The sequence below is a fragment of the Trachemys scripta genome, chromosome 6 (genome assembly GCF_013100865.1).
Source record: "Trachemys scripta elegans isolate TJP31775 chromosome 6, CAS_Tse_1.0, whole genome shotgun sequence".
Taxonomy (NCBI): Eukaryota; Metazoa; Chordata; order Testudines; family Emydidae; genus Trachemys; species Trachemys scripta.
The window spans coordinates 69,247,700-69,269,742 of NC_048303.1; the positions used below are offsets into that span (position 1 = coordinate 69,247,700).

General features: G+C 41.0%; 1 protein-coding gene across 1 annotated transcript in view; it reads left to right on the forward strand.

Moving 5' to 3' along the window:
• The window catches only part of LVRN (laeverin), a 71,716-nt gene extending 49,919 nt beyond the window's left edge, over positions 1-21,797 (forward strand). Inside the window, exons 13-20 of the mRNA XM_034774584.1 lie at positions 1,607-1,662; positions 3,443-3,596; positions 5,107-5,201; positions 5,938-6,045; positions 10,038-10,208; positions 11,468-11,608; positions 13,812-13,887; positions 19,932-21,797. Of these exons, the coding sequence (XP_034630475.1) occupies positions 1,607-1,662; positions 3,443-3,596; positions 5,107-5,201; positions 5,938-6,045; positions 10,038-10,208; positions 11,468-11,608; positions 13,812-13,887; positions 19,932-20,078 (948 nt within the window). The 3' untranslated portion in view covers positions 20,079-21,797. The remainder of the gene's footprint in view (positions 1-1,606; positions 1,663-3,442; positions 3,597-5,106; positions 5,202-5,937; positions 6,046-10,037; positions 10,209-11,467; positions 11,609-13,811; positions 13,888-19,931) is intronic.
• The last annotated feature ends 246 nt before the right edge of the window (positions 21,798-22,043 follow it).

Genomic DNA, 22,043 nt, shown 5'->3' on the forward strand with positions numbered 1-22,043 from the left:
ACTGGCTGAGCAAAGCTTGGACTCAGGATAAAGGGAGCATAGAGATGAACTTTAAGGCACCTTTACATTCTGCCTCAATTGAGTTGCATGGTGTAGCCCAGCCCCGATGAATCACTTTTTAATTACAATGTTTAGAAAATGTAAAGACCACGGCCACTGAAAATAGTTCAACAGGGCCAAATCAACCACTCTGCTTCTGCTACAAAGTATAGGAAATAATGGCCAATATTGGCATAGGAATGGGGAGACATGGAAAGGGGAAATGCCTCCTATTGGTATTGCTTTCTTGACTTTATGGAAACTGCTTCGGAGGAGTTGCAATCCAGGGGTATGGCAGGATTGGAGACAACAGGGCTGAGAGTACAGCCTCTCTAAGATGCATTCTTTTTCTTTCCTTCAAACCTGTATGGTTCTTGATCAAGCAAATTTTGAATGTCAGCCTAAACTTAGGTGGGCTCCCAATCTATGCTTTAAATCCTCTGTTGGCATTCATCATTGAGAAAATTCATGGGAACATGACGGAGCCATATTGCTATACAAGCAGGAGAGAGATAAGCAGGGACCAGGAGTTTTGACACAAATGGACCTGGACTCTAGTAAATGCTAGATTCACCTGGATTGCAGGAAATCCACAGATTCCTTGGACCAACCTCCCCACCCCCATGCAAATTCTTTTGAGGCTGTTGGAGAAATTCTACCAAAGGAACAGTGTGAAATAAATTTGCAATTTAATTCCATTATACAGGTTTAACCCACAAAATTGCCCAATTAAGTTTATGCTAAGAGATATTATAGCCTTTAAATATCTAGAAGCTATTCCTATAAATAGAAATAGGGAGGAAAAATACATGTGTAGAGGAGAATCATATAATAAGAGGGTGGGCAAGCTGTGCTCCTACTCTGCTTCCTGGTTGCAGAATTTGCATAATATGCATAAATGATGGCGGGATAGGTGTCTTTTCCACAGCTGCTGGATGCATAGTTTGTTTTGAACCAGAACCAGAAGCTTGTAGTTTTTTTTACAGATTCTGGTTACAACATAAATAATCTCTGCACTCCACATAATCCAGTGCAGGATCAACCTGAAGATTTATTCAATGGAGAACAAAATTACTAACTGGAGTTCTGCCTATGGTCTCCTGTAGCCAGAACAACTCTGAATTCAGAACAAATGTAAGACACTCTAGTCTGGACTGGTGTGAGTACTTGATTATGAATTGGAGTCTCAAAAGGAAAAAAGTCATTGTCAAGATGAAGAAATCAGGATTTATTTTAGAAACTGTAGAGCTTCCTCACTTTAATTTGCAATATTGCACATACTTAGCAGTTCATTAGCTGTTGCAAATGGGTACCAGATGTAGAATTTTTTAAGTCTACATACACAGAGAAAATTGTTCTTAAAGGCACATTGAGTAAATTATTTCAGCTCAAAATATGGGACCAAATCCTGCCATCCTTACTCAGGCAAAGCTTCCATTGAAGTCTATAAAATTTGGCTTGAGAATAGACTGCAGGGTTTGTCCCAGACTTTCAAAACATAACTAAGTATGCTTTTCCTCAAAATGATATGTTTAATCTACTAACACCACATGAGTGCTTTCTGCAGGCTATTCCAGTCGTCAACAGGTTACATTTGATAGACGATGCTTTTACATTGGCACAGTGAGTATATTTTGAGTCTATGATAGAAAATTGTTATTAATGCACTATTACATGACACTGTTATACTTCACATTCCTATTATGACTTTGCTCCTTTGTCTCCATAAATACCCTGTAAAGAAGACAGACTTCATCAGGGAACAGTTTAAAAAAAAAACATTAAGTCATCTAGTCCATCCCCAGCCAGTGCAGAGTAGTTCCTTACAGTATCTTTGCTAACTGTTTGTCCCAGCTCATATGTTTCAAGCAGTTGAGCTGCCACAGTTTCATCAGGAGACTTTTCTACAAGCTAATATAGATCCTCATTAGGAAAATGTCTTGATGTTAAGCCTAAATTTCCTTTTTCTTACTTCATATCGTTGTTTCTAGCTATACCTCATTGTATTCAATAATTCCTTTCTGTTCCTGATAAGTAATCTTCCAACTACTTGTAGATGATTATCATGTCCTCTTTCATTATTGACACTGATAGAGACAGTTCAGGGGGGTGGAATTGCCCCGACAAGTGTTGGGATTCTGCAAAAAAAAACAAAAAACAAAAAACAAAAAAAAACATATAACTTAACTTACCTGCACAGTTCCCTTCCTTCCCCCTCCCCATGGGAAAACTCCTTTAAGGGATATCCAAGTCCAGCTGCAGGTGGACAGTTTCATTGGAGCCATGCTGCCAGGAAGCTAAGGGAGCCCAGGAGTCAATGGTTGTCCCTGTGCCTCCAGCAGATACCTCAAAAAGAAGAACAGGAGTACTTGTGGCACCTTAGAGACTAACAAATTTATTAGAGCATAAGCTTTCGTGGACTACAGCCCACTTATGCACTTTATACAGATTCTATATGCATCCGAAGAAGTGGGCTGTAGTCCACGAAAGCTTATGCTCTAATAAATTTGTTAGTCTCTAAGGTGCCACAAGTACTCCTGTTCTTCTTTTTGCGGATACAGACTAACACGGCTGTTACTCTGAAACTCAGCAGATACCTGAGATCCACAAAGGTATCAGAATCATTGTGGTCTATAGGTGGGCAAAGTACCCCCACAACACTGGAGGAGTTTGGAGGGAACTCTGTCAGGGGAACCTTAGAGTTTTCCTCCCCCCACTTTCTGTAGGTTTTCCCACCAGAGGGCACAGTCTGTAATAAGGAATGTGTAAAATGTGCTCCACACATATACTTATGGCGGGGCTTCCCATGAAGGGTTTTGGATGGGCCCTCTGCAAAAGAGTGAAGTTTAGCCTAAAGTATATTGGTGCCATTCTAATGATTGATAGATCAATTAATTAATTAATTAATAATGTTTAAATATCCCTGAATTACCATTTAATTGTTTATGCTTTTCAAGTAATGGTTATTCCCCAAAGCAGTTTATAATGAAAATCTGTTGTTCAAATATTTTAAAAAGACCATAAATATTGTATCTCCAAAATGTTACTACATAAAAATATAGAGGGAATCTTCACTTTATCCTAGTGAGGATGTTAAGTGGCAGTAGTGGACACGGGCCTGATCCTGCCAACACACCTTAGTGTAGTGTGTGCTTAATGTTTTGAGTTAGTTGAGTAGTCCCATTGATTCTTGGTAACAGCGCGTGGCTCAGCAGTGTGTGTTTGCAGGATCAGACTCTTAAACTGGTCACTATTGTATTGTATTTATTCTCATTGTCTGTCTTCTTTCCTAGACCCCACAGTATCTAGATGTTTTTTCATCAGTTATCTAAATATACCGTTGTTGAAATGTGTGTTTAACTTGAATACCTATGCTCAGTTCTGTATTTTTTTTTTTAAATAGGGCTGGATATATTGAGATTGAGTCTGCATTTGAACTAACAAAGTACCTTGCCAAAGAAGATGAAATATTTGTGTGGTATTCAGTACTGTCAAACCTAATACCTGACAATTTGGAAAATATTCTGAACAACTATGAATTATATCCCTTTTTAAAGGTATCATCTTTCTTTGTTACATATTGGATAGTTTAGACCATTTAAATGACAGGATCCTACATGAATCCTTTATAAATGCTCAAGGATGTACCACAAGGTACATTACTTTTTCGTTAAAATTTTGTTCAGCCCTTTTTTTCTTCTTCTAAGAAATGGAAGCTAATTATTTGATTTGTCTATTAATCAGTCAAAAATACATGCACATGCATCAGTTTTTACAAAATGGGGGCCTAACAACCACCACTAGTTGTATGGAATGCAACTGTTTGCTTGCATAGCAGTGCTTCTCCTAGAGCAGAGGTTCTCAAAGTATGGTCTGTGGACCACCAGTGGCTCCACTAATTAGGTGCCTGGACCCTGGAGAAGATGCACATCTAAGGTGAGGTGGTGGCAGTGGGGTGAGAAGAGGGGGTGGGGGGAATTTGGGATTTGTAGGGCTGCAGCGGCCAGAGAAAGAGGTGACTTTGCCCAGCTCCAGGGCTGCAGCTGCCTGGGAGAGATGGCCTCCTTCCCAGCCTCAGCTCTGCGGCAGGGGAGAAACCCCCCTCCTTCCCAGCCCCAGCTCGGGGGCTGCCGCAGTGGGGGAGAGAAGGAGAGACCCCCCCTCCTTCCCAGCCCCAGCTCGGGGGCTGCCGCAGTGGGGGAGAGAGGACACATCTATTGCATTAGAAAGGTAAGACTACTGATATTAAAATATGAGTTGTGTGCTTTTATTTGTAGAACAAAAAAACATTTAATATTAAGGTTTTTTTTTTAATGTAGCGCTTTTATCCAAAGCGCTTTACAATAGTTAGCTAACGGTACAAACAACATTTGGAAAGATTATTAAGTGGTCCACTGAGACCCTCAGCAATTTTCAAATGGTCTGCGAAAAAAGAAGTTTGAGAACCACTGTCCTAGAGAACACACTACACCTGTGATTTGTAATGGCTTCCAGTTTGTTTTAACCTGTCATGTCCTAAATAGTTTAGGTACAAAATAATTCAGGCTGCCACTCTCCCTGTATGGTAACCAGATGAGATCATTTGAGGAACCCAAGCTAACAGTTCCCTTATTTAGTCCGCAATTCAGCAGGAACTTAGGCATGTGCTTAACTTTGAGTAGCGCCATTGACTTCAATGGGGCAAATTACATGCTTAAAGATAAATGTGATTAAGTACTTTGCTGAATTTTTAATATGGAGGAGGCAGGGGATTTTTCCAGTATCCTCCTCTCTGGGACTTGCTTTCTTAGTTGTTCTTCCAGAGTCTGAGTTTAATCTTCATATCGAGTTCCAAAATTCATCTTTTCTTCCAGGGCTAAGGGAGCTGTAATGGAACATCTCTGTGTGAGTGGTTCAGGGAGAATTCTGTATTTTGGACATTGATTCCAATTTTTATGTTTTATTTAAATTTTGCATCTGTACCCAGAGTTCCAATTTTAAAATGATCAAAATAAATAAGTAAGTAGAGAAAAATACAGCAATATCATATCTAAATGAAAGTAATTTCTCTTTCTCTTCTTTTAAAAGAAATATCTGTTAAAGAGAATGTTGCCAATATACCATTATTATGCAAGTATTATTCATCAAAATGTTGATGCTTTGGCAGATGACTATTTTGATCAGTAAGTATTTAAAAAAAAATCAAATTTGAAGTGATTTGATTTGATAAAGACTTTAATGCAAATTGAAAACAGTATGCAGGAAAGATATTTTAATTAATTTAAGTGTAACTGAAACATTATTATTAATAATGCAGTACCATAAATGTGCATGATATGTGAATTTTAAAATGAAATAGCAGCAGCAAGATGGGCTGCCTGTTTTGTTATCAGGATTGGGGGGAGGGGACGGATTAGTAAATTTAGTACTAGAAAATGATTGTGATTTAACACCCTGGAGCATGATATCCCTGATCTATCCATAAAACTTTAGTATCATAGCTATTAGCAGGGCAAGTAGGTCCTCCTGCTCCTTTGTACCTCAGACCTGACCTAAAGGAACCACTTCTAAAGATTAACGGTAGTTCAGTTTGCATGGCTATTGAATCCTTAACACCTCTGCTGAGACATGACTGTTATAAAGATAGGGTCAGATCTCACAGCGGCAAGTGCAGTGTAAAAACATGGACAGATATGTTTGTGGTGGGACTAGAATACGTTTAAACCTTGCTAATCCCTACGAACATCTCTGTGCCATGAGACTGCTATTTGGTTATATTTTTATTATTGAACCTGCTGTTATTAGCAGACGACTTCCTGAGACACAGTGTCATTTGATAAAATTATGTTATAGTTAAAAATTATTCATTGGAATAATGCAAAATGTGTAATGTGTGTCGTTTTTTTACGTCCCTTCAAGAATTCATTTGGAAAAACTTATTAATACAGCATGTTGGCTGGGTCTCCAAGACTGTTTAAACCTATCTTCTGAACTTTACGCTAAGTGGATGGAGAACCCTGACAATGAGTAAGAATGATACTGTAATATTATAGATATGTATGTGTAAGTCAGATTTAAATTTAACTGGCCGTTACATGGGCAGGTAGTATAGGGGAGGTTCCTTGTATACTTCTCTTCTTCCTATACAGATTGGCAAGACCTAAATTGTAAAAACTAAATTGATATAATATTTGGTGCTTTTTCAGGTAAACTTGACTTTCATGAAGGATGCAGATTGACTGCCCTGGAAACTGAACTCTGTCTAAGCACCAAAGAGGCAAAGTGCAGACAGGGCTTTGGAAGTATCCCTCAGCACTCTGTCAGTTTGCCTCAGTTCTAACCTCTGGTATTGTCTGCACCCATTTAATCTTTAGCTGAGCCAAACACTGCCAGTTGTGGCTGCTGTTTGTGATGTGGGCACTTGCCCATACCAAATCATTTCATATGTGCTACTTAACAACTATTAATTGTAAACAGCTTTTAGCTATTACAGACCCAGGGCCTGATCAGGCAAAGGTTACTCTAAATTGGAGTGTCATTGATTTCAATGGGTCTCTAAGAGGGCATGTAAGCAGCACATGACAACTGTTGGCAGGACCAAGGTTCTAGGCAGGATTTTAATAAGCAATGCAGAAGTACCATTCTGCCATGACATCCATTGCCCTATACAATATTAAGGTTGAAAATGTAAATGAATAAAAAGGCAGGCAATTCAAAAAGCAGGTTCCCACAGGGACATTAACTCTGTTACATTGCATACACTGTATATGTTACTGTCTGACTTTCACAGTAGTCTAAATTGTGACATATAGCATCATTGTGGGAAATTTTTACAGTTGTATATGACATTGCTGTGGGGAGAACTTGACAGTTACAATGTTTTATTTTTGGTAGGTTTTTATTAAGACTGTTTAATATTTTAAAACCAAATAAATCCACAATAAGAACATATCCAGAAGCACCCTAAATGGATTTCACAAACTGAAATCAAAAGTGCATGTTGGACTTTTATATAACTAAAGATGTCATATATTTATCAACAAAACCATGTTAGAGTATTCCACTGCAGAAAAGCCCATATGGCATATTGTAATTCTCACTTCTCTTTCCCTCCCTCTTTTCTTGTTTTTCTATGCAATTATGATAGTTTTGGCACTGGTGAGTCTATGTTCTGTTTATTATTCTTATCATTTTTATATTTTTATTTTACCTGTTATAGTATAGTTACTAAATGTGAACGTCGGCTATTATTTGAATCTATGTTCATATAATCAGATGGCTAAGTCAGCTGAACTTGTAGTATTTATAGTAAAGTTTTGTGGAGGAGTTTAAGTAGCTTTGTAATGACTGACCTCATAATAACATTTTTTTTAAAGGTAAACTGAAAAGCTTTAACATGTTACTCACTATTTAGTATCCAAAATAGAATATTCTTATTATTGTGTAATGTCAGCTGTAAATACTGCAGTTAAGGATGCAAGATGATTTTAATCATAATCTCCTATTTTCAGTTGTTCATAATTAAGGCTACAATTTTGGCACAGAAATTTTTAGTAAATTTCACAGCAGAGGGGTCGGGGGGAAATAAATTATGGAAGGATGAACATCACCAAGTAATGTATTTCTTGCTACGTGCACCTACACAAAAGCTATTAAATAGCAAAAGCAGCTGTGGTTATTAATAAGGGTGAGGCTACGGTTGGGCATAAGTTGTAGAGTGAGCCCATCCCACACTTAACCTACAGTGGAACTCCTGTCCCAAGGTGCTGGGCCTGGCTCCTCACTTCAGTCATTGCAGTCTGGAGCACTAGGTTACAGCACCACTCAGGCTTGGCACTTGACCCCTCCACAGATGGAGACAGAAATTGGATGGCTCAAATAGAGTGGCACTGCAACCCATACATCAGGTCACAATGCTACTCAGCTGGGGGAGCGGGGGAGGAATCAAATCTGTTTTAATAGCCATTGCCAAGATTTCACAGACTTTATTCAAATTCATGATTTCCATGAGCTCTGTGACAAAATCAATGCCTTATTCATAATTTTTTAAAATATTCATCTTCCAGGCTGAAACTTTCCATGCTTAGTCTGAATCCAAAATCTCACTTTTTCAAAAGTTTGAGTTTGTTTTTGAGCTAGGTGGAGAAAAATATACTTGTTCTGATTTCATTAATGAATAAGACCTTTCTTTCTTTGCACACAGTTAATTCACATGACAGCTAGTCTTTAAATCTTCACATGTGGCCAGTCCTCACTAAGGAATGGCTGCTATCTATATTTGAAAAAACAAGTGCAATTATGAAGTGATTCAAATATGTTCACTACTAAGTTTTAACAAGAAAAAATAGCATAGAGGTGAGGGAGGCTCCCTAAATTTCAGTTCATGGATTACTCCCCACACCCCCCAGATTGATCAATATTTAGGGAGGTACAATTTTTCTACACACTGAACTAGAAAACACACCAAACCTGTAACAGACACAAGATCTGCAGAGAAATCCTTTTGGGTGCTGACATAGTGCATTCATGCTACCCCCCAAGTTCCTTTTCTCCCATAATGCAGTCATTCTGCCATAGGCTGACAATTTCATTATCTTCCATAGTGACATCCCCACAGGCTTGAAAGGGGATTTTGCTATGGAGAGCAACCAACTCCCGATTCCTTTCTGCCTAGGCATGCTTCCTCCTGACCCATGGAGCTCCAATCAAGTGGACTTGGGGTAGTGGGTTTTTATAGGATCTGTGGAAAGAGCACACTGTGGAGCCCCTGCTCCCCTCTTCCCACAGCCACCAGCCAATATCTTCCAGGTTTTTCTTCCTTTTACTCATGGGAGCAATATGGGCCTAACCTATTCCCTGTGGCATTGGAGAACTGTGTCGCACTGCAGCTCTACAGAGCTGTGTGCTGCACATGTGTATAGTGCTCTACATAGAGTCCCCTCTCTCCCTGCATTTTCAGAATGGTTGAAGTGCAAAGCCATGGAGCTGTGTAAAACAAAACGATATAACTCTATCATGCCAGAAGTAGGTTCCCTGCCCCATTGTTTCTCCTCAGTTATTTTCCTGTTCATTGTTTTCCTTTTTTCTGTTTTGCTCTATTCTTTTAGAACAAGGAAATGAAATTTAAAATTAGCATAGTCTTTTTTAATGGTAAGTAATTTAATACAGAGACATTAGGAAAATAGAATATTCAGAGTCTTCTAGCAGTGGGCCCCTTCCTGCCATAGGGAATCAACCAAAAAATCCAGTTGATATAAAATGTTTGTAAAGTGCATAGAGATCCTCACATGTATATGTTATTATTTCAGTAGAATAGTTAATATTGCTAACACCAAAAAGATATAGCACCCTGTGCTGTTTTAGTGTTAATGGCACTTTTGATTGTTGCAGAAGAAATACAAACATTTTCACTCTGGTCTCAGCATGTAAAATGTAGCAGTAGGTGAGCCCGAAGGTGTTTTGGATTTGGGTTTTGTTGCAAAATTCATCATCACTTTGTAGGTACCACCCTCTGAAGTGTGGGTAATGGGAGACAATCTGCTGCATGGAGAGGCGACCATTCTCTTTCTTCATCTTGCATTCTCGAAACGTATGACACTCTTCTTGAAATGGACAGTGTTTTCCTATCGCCTGCACTGCTGGGTTAGGCCCTTCCAAAAGGCCTTTCTGAGATGTTTTCATGCAAATTCGTCACATTAGGATGTGACATCACCATATTGTGATGTGACACAAGGCTGTTAATTTTATTGGCTAATATGAACTATTTGCTCAGCCATATTAAAAAAGCTATTCAGTTCACCTTCAAGCATCACTGTTGTGGTAATGCTTGAATAATAAAATGTAAAAATGCAGTCCTCAACTCTAGTTGCTTTTCAGATTTTTGTTCTGTGTTTAGTGCTCTGTTGTGATTATTTTAGATTGTAATTGGTTAACATAATATATAACTTTCTGCCATATGTTAGCTGCTTGTTTTCATTTTATAGCAATATGGTGTCAACAACTATTATTCTATTTTACAGGATTCCCTTTACTATTAAAAGAACAATCTGTTGTTATGGTGTTGCAATGGGAAGTGATAAAGAATGGGACTTTGCATGGAAAATGTATAATCATAATAATTCCACAGAAATAGATAAGGATATAATGCTCTTTGCCATGAGTTGCACCAGAGAGTCATGGTTGCTTTACAGGTGACTTTGATCAAATTATATTTTTAATGTATTTAACAGTAAATCATTAATTTCTTGGTTTTAAGGGCAAAAATAGATATGAATTCAATAATAAGTTATCCATTGTTTAAAGTGCAGTCCTACTCCTAAAAATGGCTTTATAAACATTGTATTATTGAGTCCATAATTACCATAATTATTATTTCTCAATGGCTTCAAAGAAAATCTGCTTAGCTTATAAGTAAAAATATAGTGAATCTGGATTCTGTGATCGTTTATGTCCACTTTGCACCACTGAGAAGCACAAAATAGACAGGCAAGCACAGCATCTCTCTCTTATTGGGGTAAACTCCATTGATATAAACCCTACAGAGGCAGCATAGCTGCCTCCTGTGGCAGCCACTCCTCTGGCATGGGGGGCATGTCAGGAGATGGAAGGAGTATATTGGGGGTGAGGAACAGAAAAGACATGATAGAGCAGAGCATTGCTATGCTGATGCTCCACTTTTTTCTGCAGTCATTTAAGGACCTTATGCCACTTTTATATGTTAGAGCTTGTCCTCACCAGCTCTAACCAGTTCCAGGAGCTTCCCCTGGCTCCCTGATGGTCCTCTCCTCCCTGTGCCTGAGAGAGTGACAATCCAATGCGTTTTTCCAAATGGCAGTCTGCAAAGTCACTTAGGAAGAGGAAAGTCAAAATAGGCTAATTCTGTCTCACAAACAGTAAATATTCTGCAATTAGAAATTAGTTAACAATCCTGTCTCTGGTGTGCAGCCAGAGAAAATTCAGGCGACCTTATGCACCTGTGCATGTAGCAGCTACCAGTGGAGAGCGCCTGAGAACACAGCTCCTTTGGCAGCCATGTTGCTCTGGAGGGTGAGAAGCATCCTTAGGCACTAGGGACTTAACAGAAATGCCACAGATCTCCTGAGTATCTTGACATACCCCATTGTGGCATGAAGGGTCCTGCTCCCTCTGCAGGAGGGCAAACGCCAACCTTGCTCCTGACAGGATGAGTCCATAGAAACTAAGAGTCCATGGATTTCTTTTTTCTGTGGAAGGGATAATTTGCCCCTAACATTTTCTGAGAAGTGGAAAGATAAGGAAAATGAATATGCCCATACCCTGTGCAACACTCTTTCTACATTGAGAAGATAAACCCAGTAAGTAATGAACGGTTAATATTTATATTAAACATGATACTCTAACGATACAGGCAGCTCAAAAGGTCAATGTTTGTATTCTAAATAATTATATTTTTAATGTATTTTTCCAACAGATATTTGCAGTACTCACTCAACAATTCATTATTGTCTTCTGATAATATATCCATAGTCATTTCAAATGTGGCAGCTACTGAGATTGGCCAGCGCATAGCATGGGAATTTGTAACAGAAAATTGGCTAGCTTTAAATGAAAGGTATGGTGAGCAACCAAATTATGTTGTTCAGCTTTATTTCTGCAGTTGTTTCTCTGACTCTCTTCTCTACCTTAAGTTTGAGCTGTAGAGCCCAGTGGCAGATGTTCTACTCCAGAGGTGCCTGCATTTCCATGGTGGTCGAAGTGATTCATATATACAAAGGCTAGAATTATCAGAAGGGCTCAGCTTTCATTAAGGCACCAAAATAAGTGGCTGGATTTTCAAAGAGCCCAACAGAAGTATGTGTGAGTCCCTGTAAGTGTCTCAATGGGAGCTAAGGGGTATTGACCCGCTTTGAAAAATCTGGACCCTATTTTGGTGACTAAACGGGAGCTGAGCTTTTTGAAAATCTGGCCTCAACTGTAAGATGGTGAGCATTTAAAAATCTGACTCATAGTGCAACCTTATAAAGTGCTTTGTGGCGAAAAACGTTATAAAAATGTGAGGTTTTATTTATTGTTAAATAGCATGCAAACTGGTGTACTCCAGAGTTCTATATATTCCATACAACACAAATATTTAAATTGGAAGCACTGGAAGGTAGTTGGATCCTATAACTCATTGGTAAGAGTAGGAAAGGGTATGGCCCAGATATTGTGGCAGGAGAATGGCCAGTCATCTAGGAGTGAGACGTTGGGAGCAGATAAAAAAGGAAGGATTAGTATGTATGTGGTATGATTCTGGAAGCAAGGAGAATGAACAGAGGAGGTTTGAAGAGTGGTCAGACATGGGGGGGTGGGGGGTAAGTGGGCAGGAAGGCTCTTGGATCAGATGACATGGGGGGAATGGGGGCATGTCAGGAGATGGAGGGAATATATTGGGGGTGAGGAACAGAAAAGACATGCTAGAGCAGAGCACTGCTATGCTGATGCTCCGTTGTTCTGTGGTCATTTAAGGACCTTATGCCACTTCTATAAGTTAGAGCTTGTCCTCACCAGCTCTAACCAGTTCCGAGAGCTTCCCCTGGCTCCCTGATGGCCCTCCATCCAAACTTTCAGATGGAAAATGCTATTGCTCTTTAGTTTTATCCATCATGTGTTTATCAAGGCTATCAATATAATGGTTTAAGACAATACAGGCTTCCTGTACATGAATATGAAACTTTCCAGTTCAGCCTCTTTACAGAGTAAAGCCTGGGACAAATTGTATGGCAAACATGCAGTCAGTTTTTATATGGTAGGAAAATGCATTCTTATTTGGAAATGTTAGATGCTTGCATAGGGGAATTCTGCATGGCATAAAGCTGGGATAGCTTCATCTACACAACGTGCTCCTAGCCTCCTGAGCATAGGAGGTGAAACAGTGGGATGGGATGTGGTTATATCATCTTGCACTCTTGCTAACCCTGGCTGGAAGAATGGTCCCAAGAGGACCATTACTGTGGTATAACTTAGAGCAGCCATTTGATTTTGTGTGTTTGCAACATAACTTAGCCCCTAAAGCTAACCCAGTTTAGGGCCAGTTGTGGCAGCTTTTGCCACCACAACCTGTCCCCTGGCAGAATTTGTGCCACTGCAGATCACTGCACAGTTATACTGATGTGAAAGCTGCTGTGAATCTGGTTCATCCCTTTCAAATGAACCACTGCCAATAGGAATACACTGAGATACCTGAAACTACATTTTAATCCTATCAGGCAAAATGATGAAGGGGGCATAACTCCCATTGAATTAAATGATTATTTAACCTGCTTACTACAGGCCTGGATAGAGTCCCTAGTATCTTTTATATCATAATATGCCATGGCTCTGATTCAATACATTGATATTTCTCTTCCTCCTTCAAAATCTTGTACCTGATTATTTGCGTGTGACTGACAATGGATGAGCATATTTCTCTAGTCTCTTCTAACTTGATTATGATTTTTGGCTGTGTAAAAATGGCTGAGTTTACCCGATTAGACAAGTCAGAGTGAGAGCAAACCTTTTACAGAAAGGAAAATTATTTGTAAACTGCACTCTGCATCTGGCATAGATATCTGCCTCACTAATTTAAACTCTGAGAATATTTCTTTAAATTGAGGGGGAGGGGAAAGAGGAGAGAACTCGGACTACTAAATTTCAGTTTAGACAATAGTTTCAACATAATAATACATTAGGCTTGGCGAATATGCTTGCAGAAGAGGAACGCAGGCTGATGGCATATTTACCAACATATTATCAAAATGCTTCTCTTCCTGACTGATATTTATATTACTTTATAGGCATAGGAATGGAATACTACAGAAATTATTGAGAGTTATGGAAAACTTTGTCAATACAGACTTACAGATCCAAGAAGTAAGTTACTTACATGCCATTGGATAAATAACTAATTTAAACCTTGCTGTCAATTTGTAAATAGTTTTTTTTTTATTACATATTTCTAGGAAAGCATGAAATGTATTGAATAAATATATGGAAACTCATTGTGGTTTTTGTTGAGACATAGAGATGGGGTGCAACCAGAATTTTCCTAATGTACCCAACCCAAATCCCTCACTGCCTCTTCACCCAGACCTGTTCTCCCCCCTGCACCTAGCTCTACACACAAACCCCTCCTGCTGCTCCATACCCAGCCCTGTGCTTTCCCCCCATATTGCCATGCCCCCAGCTCAAAGTTCTCTCCCCTACACCCCGCCCCATGCTCTTACTCAGTGAGGCACCATCCTCATCAGGAGGCAAACTGTCGTGGGAGCCCTTGGCCCCATCCTCCTCCTTCATATCAGCTTCTTAAGGAAGCACCAAAAGCCCAGATTTAATCCTTCAATTTTCCTGAGGGTGCCCAGTTCCCCCTGCTCTACTTCTCCCTGGGGGGTGGGGCTGCCTAGTGCCCACAGGCACCAGAAGGACTGCAAAGATGGGAGAGCCAAGCAGGTGCACTGTGTCACAGAACCACTCAAATTTGGCCTGGCCACCCTTCAATCCTGACTGAGGGTGGGGACGGCAGGACCAAACTTCCAGCTACAGTCAGAGGCCAAAGGCAAGCCTGAGTCCCCTACCCTCCTCCCACATTGCAGCTCTGCACAGAGATCAGTGATTTTAAAAAACCTACAACGATGTGTAACCCACACACCTCCTGGGTGTGGTGTTCTGTCCCATCTAGTGGCACAGAGACCACTTAGAGAGAGTTAAATGAGTCTGCTCTACAGCCTTAGCTAACAGCCAGTTGGCTTTTAGCTCATGTGGTAGAGGCTCATGCACTAAGCTCCAGAGGTCCCAGATTTGATCCCACCCGCTGACGACTGGGGTTTGTTGATGTTACAAATGCACATGAAATAAACTTACAAATATGCACCCCCAGTTTCACCCCCCAGTCAGAGGAATGCATGTTCAAATGGTAGTTAGTCACCACTGCATGAGTGTTTGCACAAATGATTGTGGCAGTCTCCTTGCCCAACTCATTCCACCGTCCTCCTGGCTCCCAGTCTCCTTGTCCAACCAGTCCCAACTTCCCCTCTCCAGCTGCACTCCCATTCTCCTTGCTCCACCTCCCCTCCCTACCCCTGGTTCCTAACTCCAGCCTTCCTGCCAAACAGTCGGAGAGCCTCTTGTCTCCTCTTCCTCCCTCCCCCCCGCAAGGTTTTAATCCCATTCAAACAACCCAACCAGATCTACCTCTCCTCCCTCTAGCCTCCCTGCCTAACCAATCTCCAGCTCCCAGTCTCATTGTCCAACCAATCACAGCATCCTCCCCTGAGCTCTCAGCCTCCCCACCTAACCTGTCCTTGCTTCTTCCAGCTCTTAGACCCAGTCCCTTTGTTCAACTACTTTCAGTCCCCCCACCAATTACAATTTCTTTCCCTGTTCCAGTCCCAGTCTCACCAGATTCCTTGTGCCAGTCTACTTCTTTTCCTTCCTTGGGTCTGGCTTTTGTCCCCTGTGCATTTGGATCAGATGGCTTCCTGAGCCCAGCGGAAGGCCATTGATGCCAAAAGAGAGACAGGTTCCCTGGCCATTAGAGGGAAAGATTGGCTTGCCCCCTGTAGCCCTAGGCTGGAGCATGCTCATTAGCTCTGTGGGATGGCACATGCACAGTTTGGTTACAGGTAGGGGCTGTGAGAGGCTCGAGCAGGCACAATCAGGATGGAATCTTTGGAGAGTTAACCGCTATAATCAAAGAAGTATCTACTGAGCATATGCCAACTAATTCTCTGCTCCCCCCAAAGGCTTATAACTTGGCCTTATCTGAGTGGATTTTCAGGGGGACAACAAAAGGCACATCCATGACACAAAGATCCCTCTGCCAAATTTCAAGTCCCTGCTCCAAAGCCTGAGGGCACTAGAACTGTTCAAAAAAAAGGTTGCCAGAAATTTTTAACATGGAGAAAATAATGTATTTTGTCCCTAGCCTCATTCTTTGAAATCGCTAAATAATTTTGGCTGAAATTTTCCAAAAAATTCAGTCTGAGGCAGACTCAGAACATGGAAAATTTCAACCTAAACTGTTGAAGTTTTGCCAAGTTCTAAGCAACTGAAAACAAGCACTGGGAACCTTTTTTAACAGGTGACACTAGCAACCTCATACATAATGATTTTCACTACAGAGGAATTTTAAAGTTCCAGTTAGCTTTTCAGTTAAAAAAGTTTAAATTTTTTGTTAGGCATAAAAACAAATATTGATTGTAAGAAAAATGACAGCATTTACTCCTAGTCCTTGTCTACTGTAGCCTTCTCCTCCCCCCCATGAAAATTTCCACCAGTGCAGCTCGGTTGGTAGGAACAATTCTGGGAACAATTGTGTTAGGGAGACCAGACAGCAAATGTGAAAAATCAGGACACTTTTTTTTCAAGGGGTATAGTTGTCTGTATAAAACAAAGCCCCTAATATCGAGATGTCTGGTCACCCTAAATTGTGTAGTCAGGGCACTAGTAGCTGCTGATGTTTTTAACAACATGTTGTGTAGAGCTGCTGTGAACAGACTGAGATGACATGATGGTTAAAATGTCAGTGGCTCCCAGAAGCCTAATCTAGGATTGTACGGCTAGTTTTACTGCCACCAGTGGAGCTGATGGGAAATTATTGCAGGAAAAAAGTTCTAGAGTGGACAAACTCGTAAAGATTGTATTTTCCATAAATGTACAAGTAAATCCATTCAGGAAATTAGTAATTCGAAGAAATTAAAATTGACTCCATTTTACATTTATGACTGCAGACTAAAGCCTTTTCGGATCTTTCGAGCCTACAAATGCCTATCTCTCTTTTGCAACATTTCTACCACTCTTTAGGTAGATGGCCATAGATCTTGTGCATAGGCTAGTCTAAAAAAAACCCAGCCCGAGTTATTAATCATAGCTGTTTCTAGTTGAACCATAGGAGCAATTATTCATCAAAAGCTGATGTCTAAAATTTTATACATCTGGATAGAGCTCCTCACTCTGGCTCCTTTATGCTGAGAAGTGGTGGTGTGGTGTAAAGGAGACCCCAAGCATATGTCTACACTGCAGCTGGGAGCATGCCTCCCAGCCCAGGTAGATAGACGTGCACTAGAGTGGCTGGAGGTAGCTAAAAATAGCAGTGTGGATGTTGCGGCTTCAGTGGAGACCGAGCTAGCCACCCGAGCTCAGACCCAGGGGCTCCAAGCTGCAATGTCCACACTGCTATTTTTAGAGCACTAGCTGAAGCTGAGCTAGCATAAGTCTGTCTACCCATGCTGGGAGGCTTACTCCCAGATGCAGTGTAGATTCATAGATTCATAGATTCTAGGACTGGAAGGGACCTCGAGAGGTCATCTAGTCCAGTCCCCTGCCTGCATGGCAGGACCAAATACCATCTAGACCATCCCTGATAGACATTTATCTAACCTACTCTTAAATATCTCCAGAGATGGAGATTCCACAACCTCCCTAGGCAATTTATTCCAGTGTTTAACCACCCTGACAGTTAGGAACTTTTTCCTAATGTCCAACCTAGACCTCCCTTGTGCAGTTTAAACCCATTGCTTCTGGTTCTATCCTTAGAGGCTAAGGTGAACAAGTTTTCTCCCTCCTCCTTATGACACCCTTTTAAATACCTGAAAACTGCTATCATGTCCCCTCTCAGTCTTCTCTTTTCCAAACTAAACAAACCCAATTCTTTCAGCCTTCCTTCATAGGTCATGTTCTCAAGACCTTTAATCATTCTTGTTGCTCTTCTCTGGACCCTTTCCAATTTCTCCACATCTTTTTTAAAATGCGGTGCCCAGAACTGGACACAATACTCCAGCTGAGGCCTAACCAGAGCAGAGTAGAGCGGAAGAATGACTTCTCGTGTCTTGCTCACAACACACCTGTTAATACATCCCAGAATCATGTTTGCTTTTTTTGCAACAGCATCACACTGTTGACTCATATTTAGCTTGATATACCCTAAAAGATATACCCTAAAAGTTCTGGTTCCAGCATGGGGGGAGATTTCCCCCACAGCAAGCACTGTGAAGACAGCCATAAAGCTGTTTCCGAGGATCCCCTCACAAGCCATGCTGCAGAGGGCATGTTGGGCTGAAAGGGGCATGTCAGGGATGAGACCACAACATGCACCAGGGAGGAGTTTGGCGGCAGTGTGTGGCCGAAAGGGCAGCCCTTGGAGGCTACTATAACTTAGGCCAGGTGTTCTCACAACAAAATTTTTAGTGGCCTCCGAATGCAGCCACCAACTCTTGCTGGTGGCCACTTTGACAATTTTTCCTAAAATACTTAATTAACTTTAGGAAAAACAAACAAATATGCACATATCCATGTCCAAAGCATTGTAATTTATCTATGTAGGGGTTTTGTTTTTTGCAGACTCAATAATAAAAATAATGTACAGTTATTTATTCTTTACTGGACCTAAACAGAATAGCAACACAAATAAGGTGCTTTGAATGTTTTTGTCTTTTTTCTTGTTGTTTCTTTTGTTTTTGTTTTGTTTTGTTTTTTTTATAAAGACTTGCTAGCTATAAGTAAGTCTGCTCTGAAAAGTGGCATTTGTATGTTTGTTAATATCACTTTTCGCAGCAGACTTACTCAGCCCCAGCAAGGCCAGGGACAAAGTAAGCCCTGGATGGGGAGGGGGCTACAGAGGCAATGGGGGTCTGGGGCAATGGGGACTGGAGGAGGCAGCGGGGGCCAGAGGTAATGGGGGGGATGAGCTCAGGGCCAGAGCCTGCCACAATGCAGCCAGGGAACGGATCCCAAAGCCCCACACCCAGGGGACAGCGCTTGGAGACAGAGCCTGAAGTCCCGTAGCTGGAGCCTGCCGTCTGCTACCCCAGGGCTGAAGCCCAACTCCACCACCTTTGGGAATGTGGAGATCTCACTGACTGCCTGGTCCTCCAGCTTGTGTGGCTCCAGAGTGGGGCAGGGCCCAACCACTGCTGATGGCCCCTGGGGCGGGGCCGCTGCTTTGCTCCCCCCCCCTCCCAAATCACTGCCCAGGAGGCTGTGGTCGCATCTGAGAAACCCTGACTTAGGCTATGTCTTCCCTGCAACAAAGGTGTGTGTGGGGGTTTTACAGCAGAATGACTAATGCTCTTTGCTATCCCACTGTAAAATCCTAGTGGAGACAAGGCACTGACATTTTTACCATGAGGAGCTAGGCAAGGTCAGCACTATACCCTGGCCTCTGGTGGACTTCACCGAGTTTACCAAGTGGTGAGACTACAGCGCCTTGTCTGTGCTAGGATTTTACAGCAGGACAGCTAACACGCATTAGTTATCCTGCAGTAAAGTCACACATTTTTTGGCAAGCCTATAAGTTACACTGGGTGCCTCTCCAGCCCACAGACTTACCCAAGATCAGGAGGGCAGAGAAGTGCTTTAAAGCCACCTTAACCCCCTTCCTCTGGGCTGGGTGTTCTGTGCTGCACCTCTAAGAGGCACAGCACAGAATTTTACCCCAGAACTCTGCTGTCTGTAACTATAGATGTGAACTATTTTGAAAGAGAAAAGAAGGTGCCAGGCCAGTGAAGCCTCAAAGATCTGCACAAGCAGAGTTCCTGCTTTAATCTTTAAGGGGCTCAATTTTCAGCAGTGCTGGGCACTCCCACTCTGAAAATCATCCCCTTTAAGGAATCCCAACCTGGGCCCCCAAAATCACTTGTCACTTTTGAACATTTAAGCCACAGTATAGGAGCTTTACAGAGCAAGCACCTTCCTAAACTAAAGTTTTAAGTGTCAAATTCTGGCTCCATTGATGTCAAATGCAAAACTCCCATTGATTTCAGTGAGATCAGGATTGCACCTTAAATGTAAATTTAAACCCTAAATGTAAAAAACAAGCTCTTATCTAGACAGTTCTGTCTAAGACATCTGTCGAAAATGCATTCAATTTTTCCACTCAAGGTACTCTGTAGACTAACTTTATGTATTTTTTTTTTTTTTAGTTGCAGCTTTTTTACAATACTACACTGGACAAGGATCTACGGATTGCTACTACTGAAACACTGCAGTTTGCTAAATTTGCAAATAATGAAAGGAGAAAACTCATAGCCAGATTTACTGATTGGTTACAGAAAAATATAGATGACTGACTTCTGAAATCTGTTTCTCATATCTATTCTAATATATATTAGAATATAGCTTGCTAGCATTTTTATACTATTTTATGATTTAATAAAGAGATGAAGCACATGATTTATATTCAAAACCAAAGATTCTAACCACAAAGCCAGGCCGACCTTATTCACAGTGGAAGGATAAAATTCTACAGAAAACATGCAAGAAAACTATTTGCGTATTACATCTATCTTATTTCCATACAGGATGATGCTTGAGAGACTTATCCTTAAATAAAGTCAAGAAAAATCTGCAGAAACATTTTTTAAATATGTCAGCACTTTGGAGGACTCAGCCCTGTGATTAAAACACAGGACTGGAGGTTAGAAGACTTGGGTTTTATTCTCTGTTCTGCTGCTGGCTTGGTGTGTGACTTTTAGGCAAGTCATTTAATCACACTGAACCTCAGTTTTTGTATTTGTGAAAAGGGAATGGGGACAATAATACGTAAGTTAGAGCAGTGTTATGGAACTTTAACTCTTGAACATTTGTTTGCGAAGCGCTTCTTGATCCTCAGAGGGAAGGCACTACAGGAATCCAAAGCTTAAATTTTTATATATTGAGTGCTTTTTCATCTACACTAAATTTCATTAGAAAATTTTTAGAAGTTTTACTTTCTTCCTGCCTATTATTAGGCTTAATGGAGATGACTGACAGCCAAATAAAACTCAGGCCATTAGTATTAAAGCACGTGTATTAGCTTTTGGTTAAAGTGTATTAGTTTGTGGGTTTGTTTATTTGCACAGTTAACAAATTATGAAAAAATGAAGTTGCAGTACTACCCCTATAAACAGAGAAAGTAATATTACATTACCCTAGTGAAACCCAGTGAGGAAGTAACAGGCAGTGTTATAAAGGAAATAAAGAGCACAAACAGAGCAACATCCAGGATTTCAAAATCAGAGTTTTTCAATGTGGAAAATCCTTTGTTGGGTTCCCAGTGCACATCCAAGAAAGCTGACAGCCACATCCTTAGCCCCATCACAACCCCCAATGTCTAAACTTGGAGCTGGGGGTTGTGATTCCCAGCTTGAGGAGACATGTAGCTGTGGCAGCACTGGCAGCAGGAAAGGCTAGCCACCCTGAGTACGTGCCTATGGTCTTGGCTGGGTACATACTTGGGGTGGGTAGCCCCTCCCACTGCTCCTATGGCTGTGGCTACACTCTATTTTTAGCACACAATGGTGCAAAGTATAATTAAAGCTGCCTTAAGGCAGGATTGAAGGATTCTGTCAGCACAGGGGACGTATATGCGGATGTAGCCAGCTCTATGCTAGACACTCCTGGTGTCCCCAGCACCCATTCCAGGATGGGGAGGATTTGGGGGCAGAATGCAATATGTTCCACTGATCATGGATAGCAAAGGAGCTGCTCCCTGCTGGCATGACTTAGAGCTTCTTCATATAGATGCAGGGACTGATTTGGCCCCCTGCAGGATTGGTGCGAGGTGGAAAGGTAATGGAATGACACCGGGGCACCGCTCTACACAATCTCACTGCAGGATTTATGTACCTAACTTTCAGCACCCAGCCTATCCAAATCATTGTCTTTCCCAGCTATTTGTAACCATTCTCCCCTTTTCTTGTTTACAGAAATGTCAGGTTTTTTACTGAATAAAAATACGCTAATAATTTAATCACCAATCTGTAAATATTTACAAAAGCAATTGTAAATAAGAAAATATTTCAAAATCACTATTGATTAATTGTGTGCTTCTTTAATAACATACCCTTTATGTCCTTACAGCAACAATATAGTGATTGATTTTTCTACGGTTTATACCATATTGTACATCTCTTTTCAAGCCTGAGACTAAATAGCAGGAAGAAAACACAGAATTACTTGGTGCTTAATGTTGGCAGCCACTCAAAGAAAAAGAAAGCGAATCTTTTACCTCTTGATACTGCTTCTTGCTGTGCTGAGAATAGATAGTCGAAAAC